Source organism: Danio rerio, chromosome 1, assembly GCF_052040795.2.
Source record: "Danio rerio strain M-AB ecotype USA chromosome 1, GRCz13ab, whole genome shotgun sequence".
Taxonomy (NCBI): domain Eukaryota; kingdom Metazoa; phylum Chordata; class Actinopteri; order Cypriniformes; family Danionidae; genus Danio; species Danio rerio.
The window spans coordinates 60150535-60161621 of record NC_141021.1 but is presented as its reverse complement, the minus strand read 5'-3'; the positions used below and the strand labels follow the sequence as shown (position 1 = coordinate 60161621).

The following is an 11087-nucleotide window of genomic DNA, read 5'->3' as shown; positions in this document are numbered from 1 at the left end:
TGTACAAGGGAAATACCTTCACACTGCCTGTGCTAAATCATTTGTCGTCGGTACGCAGAGGGGTGATCTGCTCTCGGGCTGCAGGTGGGAGAGGCTGCTGTAGAGGACTGACTGGGCCGCCTGTCAGTGCTGTGAGGCGGGGGAGGGGCCGGCGGCATCACACGCAGCTCATTGAGAAGAGTAGGGACGGTACAATATGGACAAATGACAGTCTAAAAAAAATCTCCAATAACACTCAAAAAAGTTGCTAGATTTGTCGCTAGGGGGTCTGAAAAGTCGCTAAATCTAGTGACAAAGTCGCTAAGTTGGCAACATTGGCGGCAAGCAATCAGAATGAAGTAGTCCACCGCTTGAGAGGTGTTCAGAGAACACAGACCTGTGAACTTTGGTTCCGACCACAGTTGTGCCCAAGAGTTTGATTATTGCGGTTGCCGGATTATCAATTCACGAGTTCACACTTGCATTCGTTTAAGTATAAAGCATATTTGGCGTGCTGTCAAAGAGGAGTTGGGATTCGAGCGAAGTATCTAGCCCGGCCCCAGAGCGCTCCCTCCGGGAATGCAATGCAAGAGGTGAGGTGACGGGGTGGTGGAGGGATGCTAAAGTCGTGAGATGCTGCAGGTAAGACAGCTTTGGTATATATAGGCGTTGCTCAGAAACTGATTTGATGATGGGATAATTGTCAATGACGTATTCGATACTGAAACTTCTGCGCATGCTCCTCCCGAAATTTGTTTACAAACATCACTTATTGAAAATCGCGACGACGCGGGGCCCTCTAATTACCCCCCTACGGGCCCGTCCGCTACGCAACTGAAACATAAGCATATTAGCAACACAAAAAAAGTGCAGCAGTCTAACAACGATATATTTTTCTATAATCATTATTCATTGGTTTAATTTAATATTAACCTCACTTAATGAGAATGGTGAGCACAATGTTTATAGCACAAGACTATTCTTGGTTTAATTGTAGAGACTTGGAGCCACTTGGAGTTCATCCTCCTTGTTTTGTCGTGGCCTTAATTTTTAATGAGTGCCATAAAGGTGTAAAAGTTTAATATTGTACCGCAAAATCAATCTGCTGCCCCTAACGCTATTGCTGTGATGTTAATCAAGCATAATTACCCTGGGGGTTGCAAATAAAATATAATAATTGGTAAAATATGATAATTCTGAGTTAATTAAAATATATGAGATTTTTGGAAATCACCAATCAGAGTGATCTCTTCTGATGGTCTGATGCCAATTCAACATGCTGAATCAGCCCAAAGAGCTTCAACATTACCCTGAAACAAACTAGCCTGACCAATGAAGTCATCTAGGTGCGTTTTCAGCCATGATTTGGTCATCTGTGACAAATTTTGTGAATCCTAAAAGATTCCTGTAATTTTTGGCTAAAATCTGTGGTCCTTGTTTGATCATTTGGCGTGTTCATTAGCAGCTGATTCCTGGCTGTTGTGATCACATTCTCAGACTCTTCCCTACAGTGAGACTTTCTTACGACGAGTGTCAAACCAATAGCCAAAAGGAGCGCAGAACCAATGCGATAACTTTAAGACGTCATGGGTAAAACTGTGATCAGGCAAATATCTCTACAGCTTGACAATGATGAGCTCAGCCAGTTTTGTTTTCTCACCTCATCCACAGCCATTATAGAGGAAGCTTGATCTATATTTACCTTTTCAACTCTTGAGAAACAAACAAGGGCCTCTGTAAGAATAAAGAAGCCTAAATATGATGACTGTTTCATGAATGCAACTCTTATATTTAATCACTTCATCTTTGTTTTTAGGTTCCAGTTTATTTAATTACCAATTTGCTCTTGGTTAGGCTAGTCAATGTTTGGCAAATGCTCAATTAAGCAACTGCTTTCTATTGTTCATTATTATCAAGTAAAATACACCCAATGATAAACGCATACAGACAGATTTAAAATGTCTCATTTGAAGTTTGATAACGTCATGTTGACTTGTTAAGACTCTTCAGATTTAGGCTGTGAAGTTTCATTTCCTCTTGCTGAAATACAAGGTGTTGGCCACATAAAGACCCCAACACTGCTTCTTCCTGGTCATTTCTAGTGCTGTCGCTGCTCACAAATGTTGGTGAAACAGGTAAGGGACTTTTTTTTTTTTTACCTTTTTCTTTTAGTATAGAGTATTAAATCTGCTGGGATGTTTGCTGAAACTATTGAATGTTGCACAGCTCTACCTGGAAATATGTCCACTAGCAAGTGCTTTTGTGATGATGAGTCAGACGTAGTGGGATCCATTTGCAGCGTCTTTATTGAAAACAACACAAATAAAGAGGCAGATGTACGTTTCACAGTCGAGATGGGTAAATCAGGGAACTCACTCAAAGTCGGGTCACAAGCAAAGTCGTAGGCTGGCAGCAAGAATACATAGATGAGGATACAGGCTAGGATCTGGGCAGGTGGCATAGAATCACAGGTTAACAATCAGTCCGGGTCGGTAACAGTAAACAGTCAGATGATGTGGGGAAAACTGCTTGGAATTGAATGCAGAGCAAAACAAGACTTCGCACAGAATGACAGGCGAGAAGGGCTTATAAGCGTGTGTGGGTATGGGTTTCAGCTGGACGGTCATCAAGGTCCCGCGGGGTCTTGTGGGTAATGGAGTTCTTATGACTTCAGTAGTCGGGTGAGCGGGACCTCTGCTGGTTGGTGAGGGGATTAACTGGGACCGAGTCTGTGACAGATTTACTGGTTAGAAACTAGTGATAGATTGCACCAAAATTCTGATGGCGGGCAAACTTGTGTAAATACTCTTAATATTAGTATTGATATTTTTACTACTTGAATGATGTAAAAAAAATAAATAAATGAAGTCAGGTAAAGTGCAGTAAAATAACTGATAATTATGAAGGTTGAAGTTGAAAGTGGACATCTTTTGAGTTTTTATTGTTGACAAACCAGCTTGTCAGAGTCCTCGTTTGAGGCTGACATGATGGTTATGCAAAGCTCCAGTACAGTGAATAAATGCAGTTGTTCACAGTTTAATTCGTTCTATACACGCTGTTTTTGCCAGACTTCCTTTTAAATCATGCACGTTACCCAAAGTGGACCGCTAATGTTAGGTGATCAGTGAGTTCGGCTTCTTTGGGGTGGCTTGGAATCGCCGGCGTTTTAAGTTTGGTCGGAGATGTGGCTTGTGTAGAGTGGGGCAATTGGATTAAAAGTTAGAAGAGCTGATGTGCCGGCGTCTTGCGGGGATTCGGTCTCGAATTCTGGCGGGGCAGCTGCTGAAGTTTTGAGGAGAGCGAGGTTCTGGCTGGAGGAGTTGTTGTTTGTTGTTCTTCCTTGTTAGAAGGTTAAAGGATGCTGAAGCGTCTATTAAATGCGGGAGCGTTGTAGCGGGAAGCATTCTTCCAAAACGAAGATAGAGCAATAAGGAGAAAGTGATCCCTTTATATTAATCTAGGATCATTAATCTAGGTCACAACGTAGAAATGTAAGACGTGAGAAGGCTGTAGCAACGTTGTCGTGCGACATTCAGCAACCGCGAGGCGGCGTTCTTACTACTTGTATTAATATTTTTTGTGGCAGTTTATCAATACTGCCTAGAATACAGGATAAGCAGCAATTCTTTTCCAGTATTGCTTAATATGAAATATTGTTCATTTATTTTTCCTATTTAATTTAACAACTGCATGTGTAAACTTTAAAGTGTAAAAATGCCACACAAATGAATATAATCAAACTTTTTATTATATATTTCACAACATTTAATACATACAGTACACATACAGTATCTAATTATAAGCAAACAGTATAAAATAAAGTTTAGATATATATATATATATATATATATATATATATATATATATATATATATATATATATATATATATAATTAAACTAAAGGGTAAACAAACAAGAAATCATTAAAATGTAAATAAATATATAAAATAAATATATAAATTAAAATTCAAACACTGGGCAGTGAAGCTCTGGACTGGAGAATACAGCAGACCGGGGAGCGCAGCTGAAGACCAGTCGTAGTTGTTGGTATGGAGAAAGCAGTCAGAGGAAGAAACAAATTCAACGGATAATCCAGCTTCAGAGATCCACAGCAGACAAAAGTCAAAATAGGCAGTGAACAAGAGAGGACAGATCAGAGCTTGACACAACAGCACTACACAGGAAGTGACTATGACTAGCAAGTTATTGTAGTTTCAGACATTTATTGTAATTTCATTACATATAAAATCTCCAGAGTAATTATGTAGACTACTTTATTTTAATGTTTCAATAATATATCATATACCAAAATTACAAACAATTAAATAAATTTAGAGAGACAGGGAAAACAGGTTTGAGTTAACAGAAGTCAGAGTTAGTCTCTGAATACTCACTTAAATTATGAGAAGAGAAAGAACAGGCCCTGTGGTTGTGGCGTTGCTCGCTGTTAATGGAATGTTAAACTTAGTGTCATTTCAATAACAGCTGTACAAAATAATAAAGTAATTTTTCATAAACATGATCTATTTTCCACATTATGGACATGCTGTTTTAGGTAACATAACTACATTTAATAGTAAATAGAGTAGTATACTTCTTACCTCATTCAATTCTTCTTTCCATCAGGAATTACAGCAACACTGATCTGAGGTGAATTCAACAGCTGAAACATTCTGAAAGACAAGTTACACGAGTAATTTGAAAACAACAGTGAGTGATTAAACAATAGTTTCATGCAACTTACGCATAATTAAAATCCAGAAATTATCAATAGAAGATTACCTCCATGTAAAAATAGCCTGTTGAGCAAAGAGAAGAGTGGGTTTTAAATAAAACATCAAAAGACCAATCAAAATAGAAATTTAGACTAGCAGACCTTTTAATTACTATCTATATTAATTAGGCATATGAACCTCAATTTATATACTTTAACTTATAGGGATAGCTCACCCAAAACTGACAATTCTGCCATTTTAGCCTCATCCTTTATTTGTTGCAAACTTATTTAGCTTTTTTTTCAGCTAAACAATAAAGAAGATATATTAAATAAAGCTGGAAAACTGTAACTATTTAATTCCATAATGTTTTCCTACCATGAAAGCAAATGCTTACAGTCTTTAATGTTCAACAGAATAAAGAAACTTAAAGGTTTAGAATCACTTATTATTTACAGGGCAAATAATTCGTGAGTACATATCATTTTTGAGTGAACTGTTCCTTTAACGGGATGCAATCTGCACAGAGGTGTTTTGTTTTTAAAAATTTTGTGTGTTTTGTAAAAAGTGGGTCGGCTTGTGTGAAGTATAACTGATCACGATGGATATGGAAAAAAATGAACTTCAAAAACATTATTGTCCATTTGACTAAAGACAAGGCGTAGGTAAATAATCAGGAAATGTTTTATCGAGAGATTTAACATAATGATTTTAATGTTGTTGTCGTCCGTTAACGGAATGCCGAAATGTTACTCGCTCGTAATAACTTCATTACGGCTTTTGTGTGTGTGTAATGTTGGAACAGATTGTTGTCGAAATCATAGGTTTGTTTGAATATTCACGATTTATGTATCTTATTTAGCAAGAAGAAATAAAGCAATACTCACGTCTCCTCGGTCGTTGATGAATGAGACGACGGCTTGTTGAAATTTAAACTGATTCAGCTGTGACCAGTAAATGTTGTACAGTGGTCGTCCACGCCACCTAAGCACAACCTAAAGCATGCGACCCTCATGATGTTGAAATGGCAACCTTATAACATCGTTGTGACAACCTTTAGCAACAACGTAGAATCCTCAACCTTTTTGCAATGTTGGTACAACGTTGTAGGAAGGTCGCTACGTTGAGGCAACGTTGTGTGTTTGTTGGGGTGTGTGTGTTGTAGGTGTTGCTATGGCGAAGTTGATCAGAATGGCTCCTCTTCCTCTCATCTTCCTGTTTGCTGTTCACAGTGAGTCACTGCAACAGTTCAAAGAGAGAATGTATGCTGCATATAATGCACAAGCTGTTGCCAGTTTCATCACTGAATTAATTCTATGTTTCAGTGGTTTGTGGTGCTGATTGGGCTGTGAATTACAACCCTTCACACATCTGTGCACTAAAAGACTCATCAGTGATAATGAGCTGCACTTTTACATACCCTACTGGACATCAGATCATGAAAGTGTTCTGGAACAAAGACCTTGTAGAACATGGAGAAGAGTTTGCAGATCTGTCTGAGGACCCTGAATACAGTCAGAGGCTTCAGTATCTGGGAGATGAACAGCAGAACTGCACCGTCAGACTGAGTCATGTGACAAAGAAAGATGAACACAAGTATTATTTCAGAATCATTACTAATGTAACTAAAGAAAGATGGATTGGTAAACCAGGAGTGCGTCTCTCTGTCACAGGTGACTCTCCTGAGGTTTCTCTACTCTTGTGGTCATTATGAGAATAATAATCAGTGTATGAGAGCAGCACTAGATATAATGTGTGTGTTGTGTTCAGATCTTCAGCTGGAGTCTCCTGAGAGAGTGACAGAGGGAGATTCAGTCCGTCTGACATGTAAAAGCAGCTGTAAACTGACTGATACACCAACATTCATCTGGTACAGAAACTCACAGAGATTGACTGGAAATATTGGAAACAAACTCATCCTCAAGTCAGTCAGAAGAGAAGATGCAGGCAGATATAGATGTGCTGTAGATGGACAAACACTCACATCACCTGAGGTCTATCTCAATGTAACCTGTGAGTACAGATTCTTTAATCTTTAGTATTCAGTTTTCTACTGGAGATTCTGTTTGATTAAAGATTTGGTTTTGTTCATTTTAGATCCTCCAAAGAGCGTCTCAGTGTCCATCAGTGGATCTGCTGTAATAATGTCTGGAGATTCAGTGACTCTGAGCTGCAGCAGTGACTCAAACCCTCCTGCACAAATCTTCTGGTATAAAGGAATAAAATATGTTGAATATGGAAGAATCTTCAACATCTCCAAGATCAGCTCTGATGACAGTGGAGAATACAAGTGTAGAGCCAGAAATGACCATGGAGATAAATACTCTGATCCTGTGACTTTAGATGTGCAGTGTGAGTTTATGATCATTTCAACAGTTCATTGTTTTAAAAAAAGCTTAATAAATAATAATTATAATATTAATCTATAATAAATTGTAAATTTGGTCTTTTTTTAGACCCCCCCAGAAACATCTCAGTGTCTATAAATGGATCTGCTGTAATAATGTCTGGAGATTCAGTGAGTCTGATGTGCATCAGTGACTCAAACCCTCCTGCTCTGAGCTTCAGCTGGTTTGAGGAGAATCAAAGCTCAGCTGTTGGATCTGGACAGAGTTTCAGTGCAGTACAGAGTGGACGCTTCTACTGTGAGGCTCACAATCCACATGGAGCTCAGAGATCAGACGCCGTCACTGTCACTGGTGAAGGTAAAGCAGCTCATTTACTTACTCATAAAGTGAACATGTGCTGATGTTTTACTCTTTCGTCTGCTGTAGGACATTCGCTGATATTATACGCATCTATTGGAGTGGGTTGTGGAGCTGCAGTTGTCATTATGATGTTGCTGATTTGGTGAGATGTGTTCAGCATTAACTGTAGTCTAGTTGTCATGAAAACACTAACATAAATGTTGATTTTGTAGTAAGATTTTATTTTTGGAAATAATACAAGAATAACAACATACTCTATACTGGTATTTAACATATTCACTGTATTTAAAGCATGAGCAGGATGAAGAAGAGACATAATACAGAGCAGTCTCAGGTGAGAGAATCTGGAATTAGTAGTTTATTGATCAGGGAAGCTTAGTCATAAATATTAATATCTATGTAATTCTGAAATGTTTATAAGCACTGGTTTTTGTGTGTGATGTATTTTTCTTTATTGCCAAAGATGAATGAGTCCAGACCTCATCATGACAGAAGCAATTATTACTGCGATAATTCGACTGACTCTGAGTATGCAAATATAAATGTAAGTTATTTTTTATATAGTTTTAAACCACTGATGTGCACTTTATCAGTTATTAGTTATGTGTGTTTTTCTTTCATACTAAAGGTGAATATGAGACCTCATCATGACACATGCACAGACTCTGACGATGATTTCACTGACCCTGTGTATGGAAATACAATGGTAAGTTATTTTCAGTTTTCTAGCATTATGCTACCTAATTATTAGTTATTTTCCAGCTTTAATTACACTAATGAATCAGTCCAGAACTCAACATTACAGATGCAAAGCATATGATGCTGTGCACTGGCCCTGCTTATGAAAATGAAGTGATAAGTTACCGTTATAATTATGGCCCACTTCACAGAAACATACCAAGCGGCATTTTTAAATACACAGTCGATGTCTGCCACTATAAAAATACATATAATAAGCTCTGGTGGTCGAACAAAGTGTGTGGAAATTGTGAGTGGTTTCGCTTTCTCTATTTGAGTGCACTCGCCATGCGTATCTAAATTTATAATAATGAACTTGAGCTCGTGATGATGTGTGATTATAGAAACTTTTATAAGAGGTTTAAATAGTTTTGCGGCAGCAGTGTGTGAATGTCTCCAGCCCCTAATGGTCAAAAACGAATAAATTGTATTCTTTTATAATCAGGCTTGATCAAAACAGTCTGCAGAAGAACTTTGATTGACATTCTCCCTTTGTACGTGTCATCAGAGGGTGAAAACCCCACCCACTAGTGCCCATCTCTCCCTCATTAGCATAAACAGCAGCCCTGAGTGAGAAGCAGCCGTCTGTCCATTAGCTATTAGAGTGTTTGAGTTGTCATCTCTCTAATTGGGGTGAGATGGCGGGGCGTTGGATGGCGGCGGGGTGGGGAGTCATGGAAGAAAGTGAAAGTGAACAGCGGACAGCAGAGGAGGCCGGTTGAGGAGGGGGATCAGTAAAATGAGGTGCCGGATCAGATTTCAGAGGTTCCTGATCTGGTTTGTTCCAGCACAAATTAAGCCCTGGTTACGACCCTGGTTTAGGTTAAAGGCCGCAGCATAAAAGAACACAAGACAAATGCACTTATTAAGTAGTGACGTGTTGGCAGAGCCGGAGCAAGCTGAACTGCCGCTCTAGGCAGAGGACGATCATGCCGCCCTCAACCCCAATGTGAAAACGAAAGTGACCGGTTATGAAAATGAAGTGAGGTGTCGTGGACCTCTTTTCCAGCGCCCTATGCGCGGATATAACTGAGGACGCGCGGGTGCTGAGGGAGGGAGGGAGGTGTCGCGGACACTGCGCTCTCTATTCTGCCGCCCTATGCGCGGATATAACTGAGGACGCGCGGGTGTCGCGGACCTCAATTCTGCTGCCCTATGCGCGGATATAACTGAGGACACGCGGGTGCTGATGGAGGTGTCGCTGACGCCGCCCTCTCTATTCAGTCGTCTATGCGCGAATATATTTGAGGACGCGGGTGGTGAGGGAGGTGTCGGGGACATAACTGAGGACGCGGGTGGTAAGGGAGGTGTTGCAGACGCCGCCCTCTCTATACTGCCGCCCTAAGCGGCCGCCTAGGTCGCCTCTATGGACGCACCGGCCCTGCGTGTTGGATGACGTATGCAATACTGTTTCCGGGTTTTCCAAGCCGCCACTCATTTGAATTGAGAAATTATTAATTTATAACTTTTTATTCTTATCACAAAGTAAAGTTAATTTTAAATAAAGTCATAGTGTACACAACAAGCTCTGGGCTTGCTGCATAACAAATACCAAAATTTTAACAATTTATAAAAAAATGAATCACTTTCTGGTCATCGGATATTAGGCATGATATATATTTTGTAAGCCACCTACCTCGGAGAGGACCCACAGAAAAAAATAATAAACAAAAAGTACACAGTAACTAAACACCCAAATCAAACTAACCTTAATTAACAAAATAATAGAAATAAAAATACAAAATCTACCCTAATCAATATTAAATAAATGTTGGTGTGTAAATTATCAATATTTACACACCAACATGGGAAGCACAATCAAATTCAACATTTAGCAACATAATAGTGTGTACTATACGCAAAACAACATGCCAGCCAACTCGCTCTCCCGCCCCACGCCCGTTTTCCCTTTAAGGACGCACTGGGTCACTCCAGCCAATTCCAGGGCACGTCGCTTGCGTAATTAGGACGGGGCCTGCAGATGTAAAGAGAGGGAGAGAGACAGACACACATACCTGCCAACGCAACAATACCACTATAATTATTGTACTTTGGACGCCAGTGTATTTACCATCACCATCTATCGTGTGGTCACTAATATGGTTATCATTATAGAAATTGTCAACTGTGTTTTTTGCTTAGCTATTTTAGACAAGTGTGGTCACTTAATAATTAGTTTGAACACCAATTTAGTTGTTGCTGACACTGATATAATTATCCTTGTGTTATGCTGTCCTTTTCTCTCTCTCTGCAGATCTCTGAATATTCTTCTTATTAGCAGGAGTGTCGTTCACTTGTTGAATGAAGCAGCAGATGTAAAACAGCAGAGAGTCAGGCTTTTCCCCAGACAACATGTGGTTTAACTGTTTAAGTCTGTCGTGTCTTTGTAAATACATTAACATTAGTGTGTGAAACTGCACATGTGGAGTGCCATTTATCCGGTTTTATCTCTTTCTAATTTTGCTTCTGTTTTTATTAGTCAGGTTGAGGTCAGATAATTGTGTTTAATCTCATATTTCTTTTGTTATTTGAATTCTTTCAGATACATCTTGTTTAGTCATTTTAGCATCTCTATATCCTGATGATTTGGTTTATTTGAAAATCTGTTATTATATGCTGTGTAATTTCTTGAATAAAATGCTTAAAGTATTTCTGGTATTTGGTTTCTTTTTCTTATCGAGAGGGCTGATTAACTTTACATCCACCCCAAATATCTAAAAAATCTCAAAAATGTGTTTGTTTATCATAATTTGCAAAGCTGTAATTGTAATGTTGCTAATGTTTTTCTGTATTTCAGTACTAATCATTGATAAACAGCAGTATGTTCAGAGATTGGCATAGCATATAGGCTACGTACAAAACTGATTCTCTACACTCATTATACTGATTAAACAGGTATAAAAACAATGTGAACCTGTCCCAAGGAAGATATTATACTTATCTGGT

General features: G+C 39.0%; 1 protein-coding gene and 1 long non-coding RNA gene across 2 annotated transcripts; one reads left to right on the top strand and one right to left on the bottom strand.

Annotated features, from left to right (window-relative positions):
• The first annotated feature begins 624 nt into the window (after positions 1–624).
• Positions 625–10798, top strand: LOC137495308 (B-cell receptor CD22-like). Its single transcript, XM_087238119.1, has 11 exons — positions 625–2114; positions 5861–5926; positions 6021–6368; positions 6466–6708; positions 6793–7047; positions 7152–7400; positions 7470–7545; positions 7695–7737; positions 7867–7947; positions 8032–8109; positions 10396–10798. The coding sequence occupies exons 2-11, from the start codon at positions 5869–5871 to the stop codon at positions 10417–10419; spliced, it is 1455 nt and encodes a 484-aa protein (XP_087094245.1). The 5' UTR covers positions 625–2114; positions 5861–5868; the 3' UTR covers positions 10420–10798.
• LOC147847085 (uncharacterized) lies at positions 4589–5839 on the bottom strand. Its single transcript, XR_015477229.1, has 4 exons — positions 5777–5839; positions 5583–5690; positions 4725–4779; positions 4589–4643 (listed from the first exon to the last, which is right to left on the bottom strand). It is a non-coding gene; the product is annotated as an uncharacterized LOC147847085 (long non-coding RNA).
• Positions 10799–11087: the final 289 nt, after the last annotated feature.

Coding starts and splice junctions, on each gene's coding strand:
- LOC137495308 (XM_087238119.1), top strand. CDS start 5,869: ATGGCGAAGTTGATCAGAATGGCTCCTCTTCCTCTCATCTTCCTGTTT. Junction 5,927..6,020: donor CTTCCTGTTTGCTGTTCACA/GTGAGTCACTGC, acceptor TCTATGTTTCAG/TGGTTTGTGGTGCTGATTGG. Junction 7,546..7,694: donor ATTATGATGTTGCTGATTTG/GTGAGATGTGTT, acceptor CTGTATTTAAAG/CATGAGCAGGATGAAGAAGA.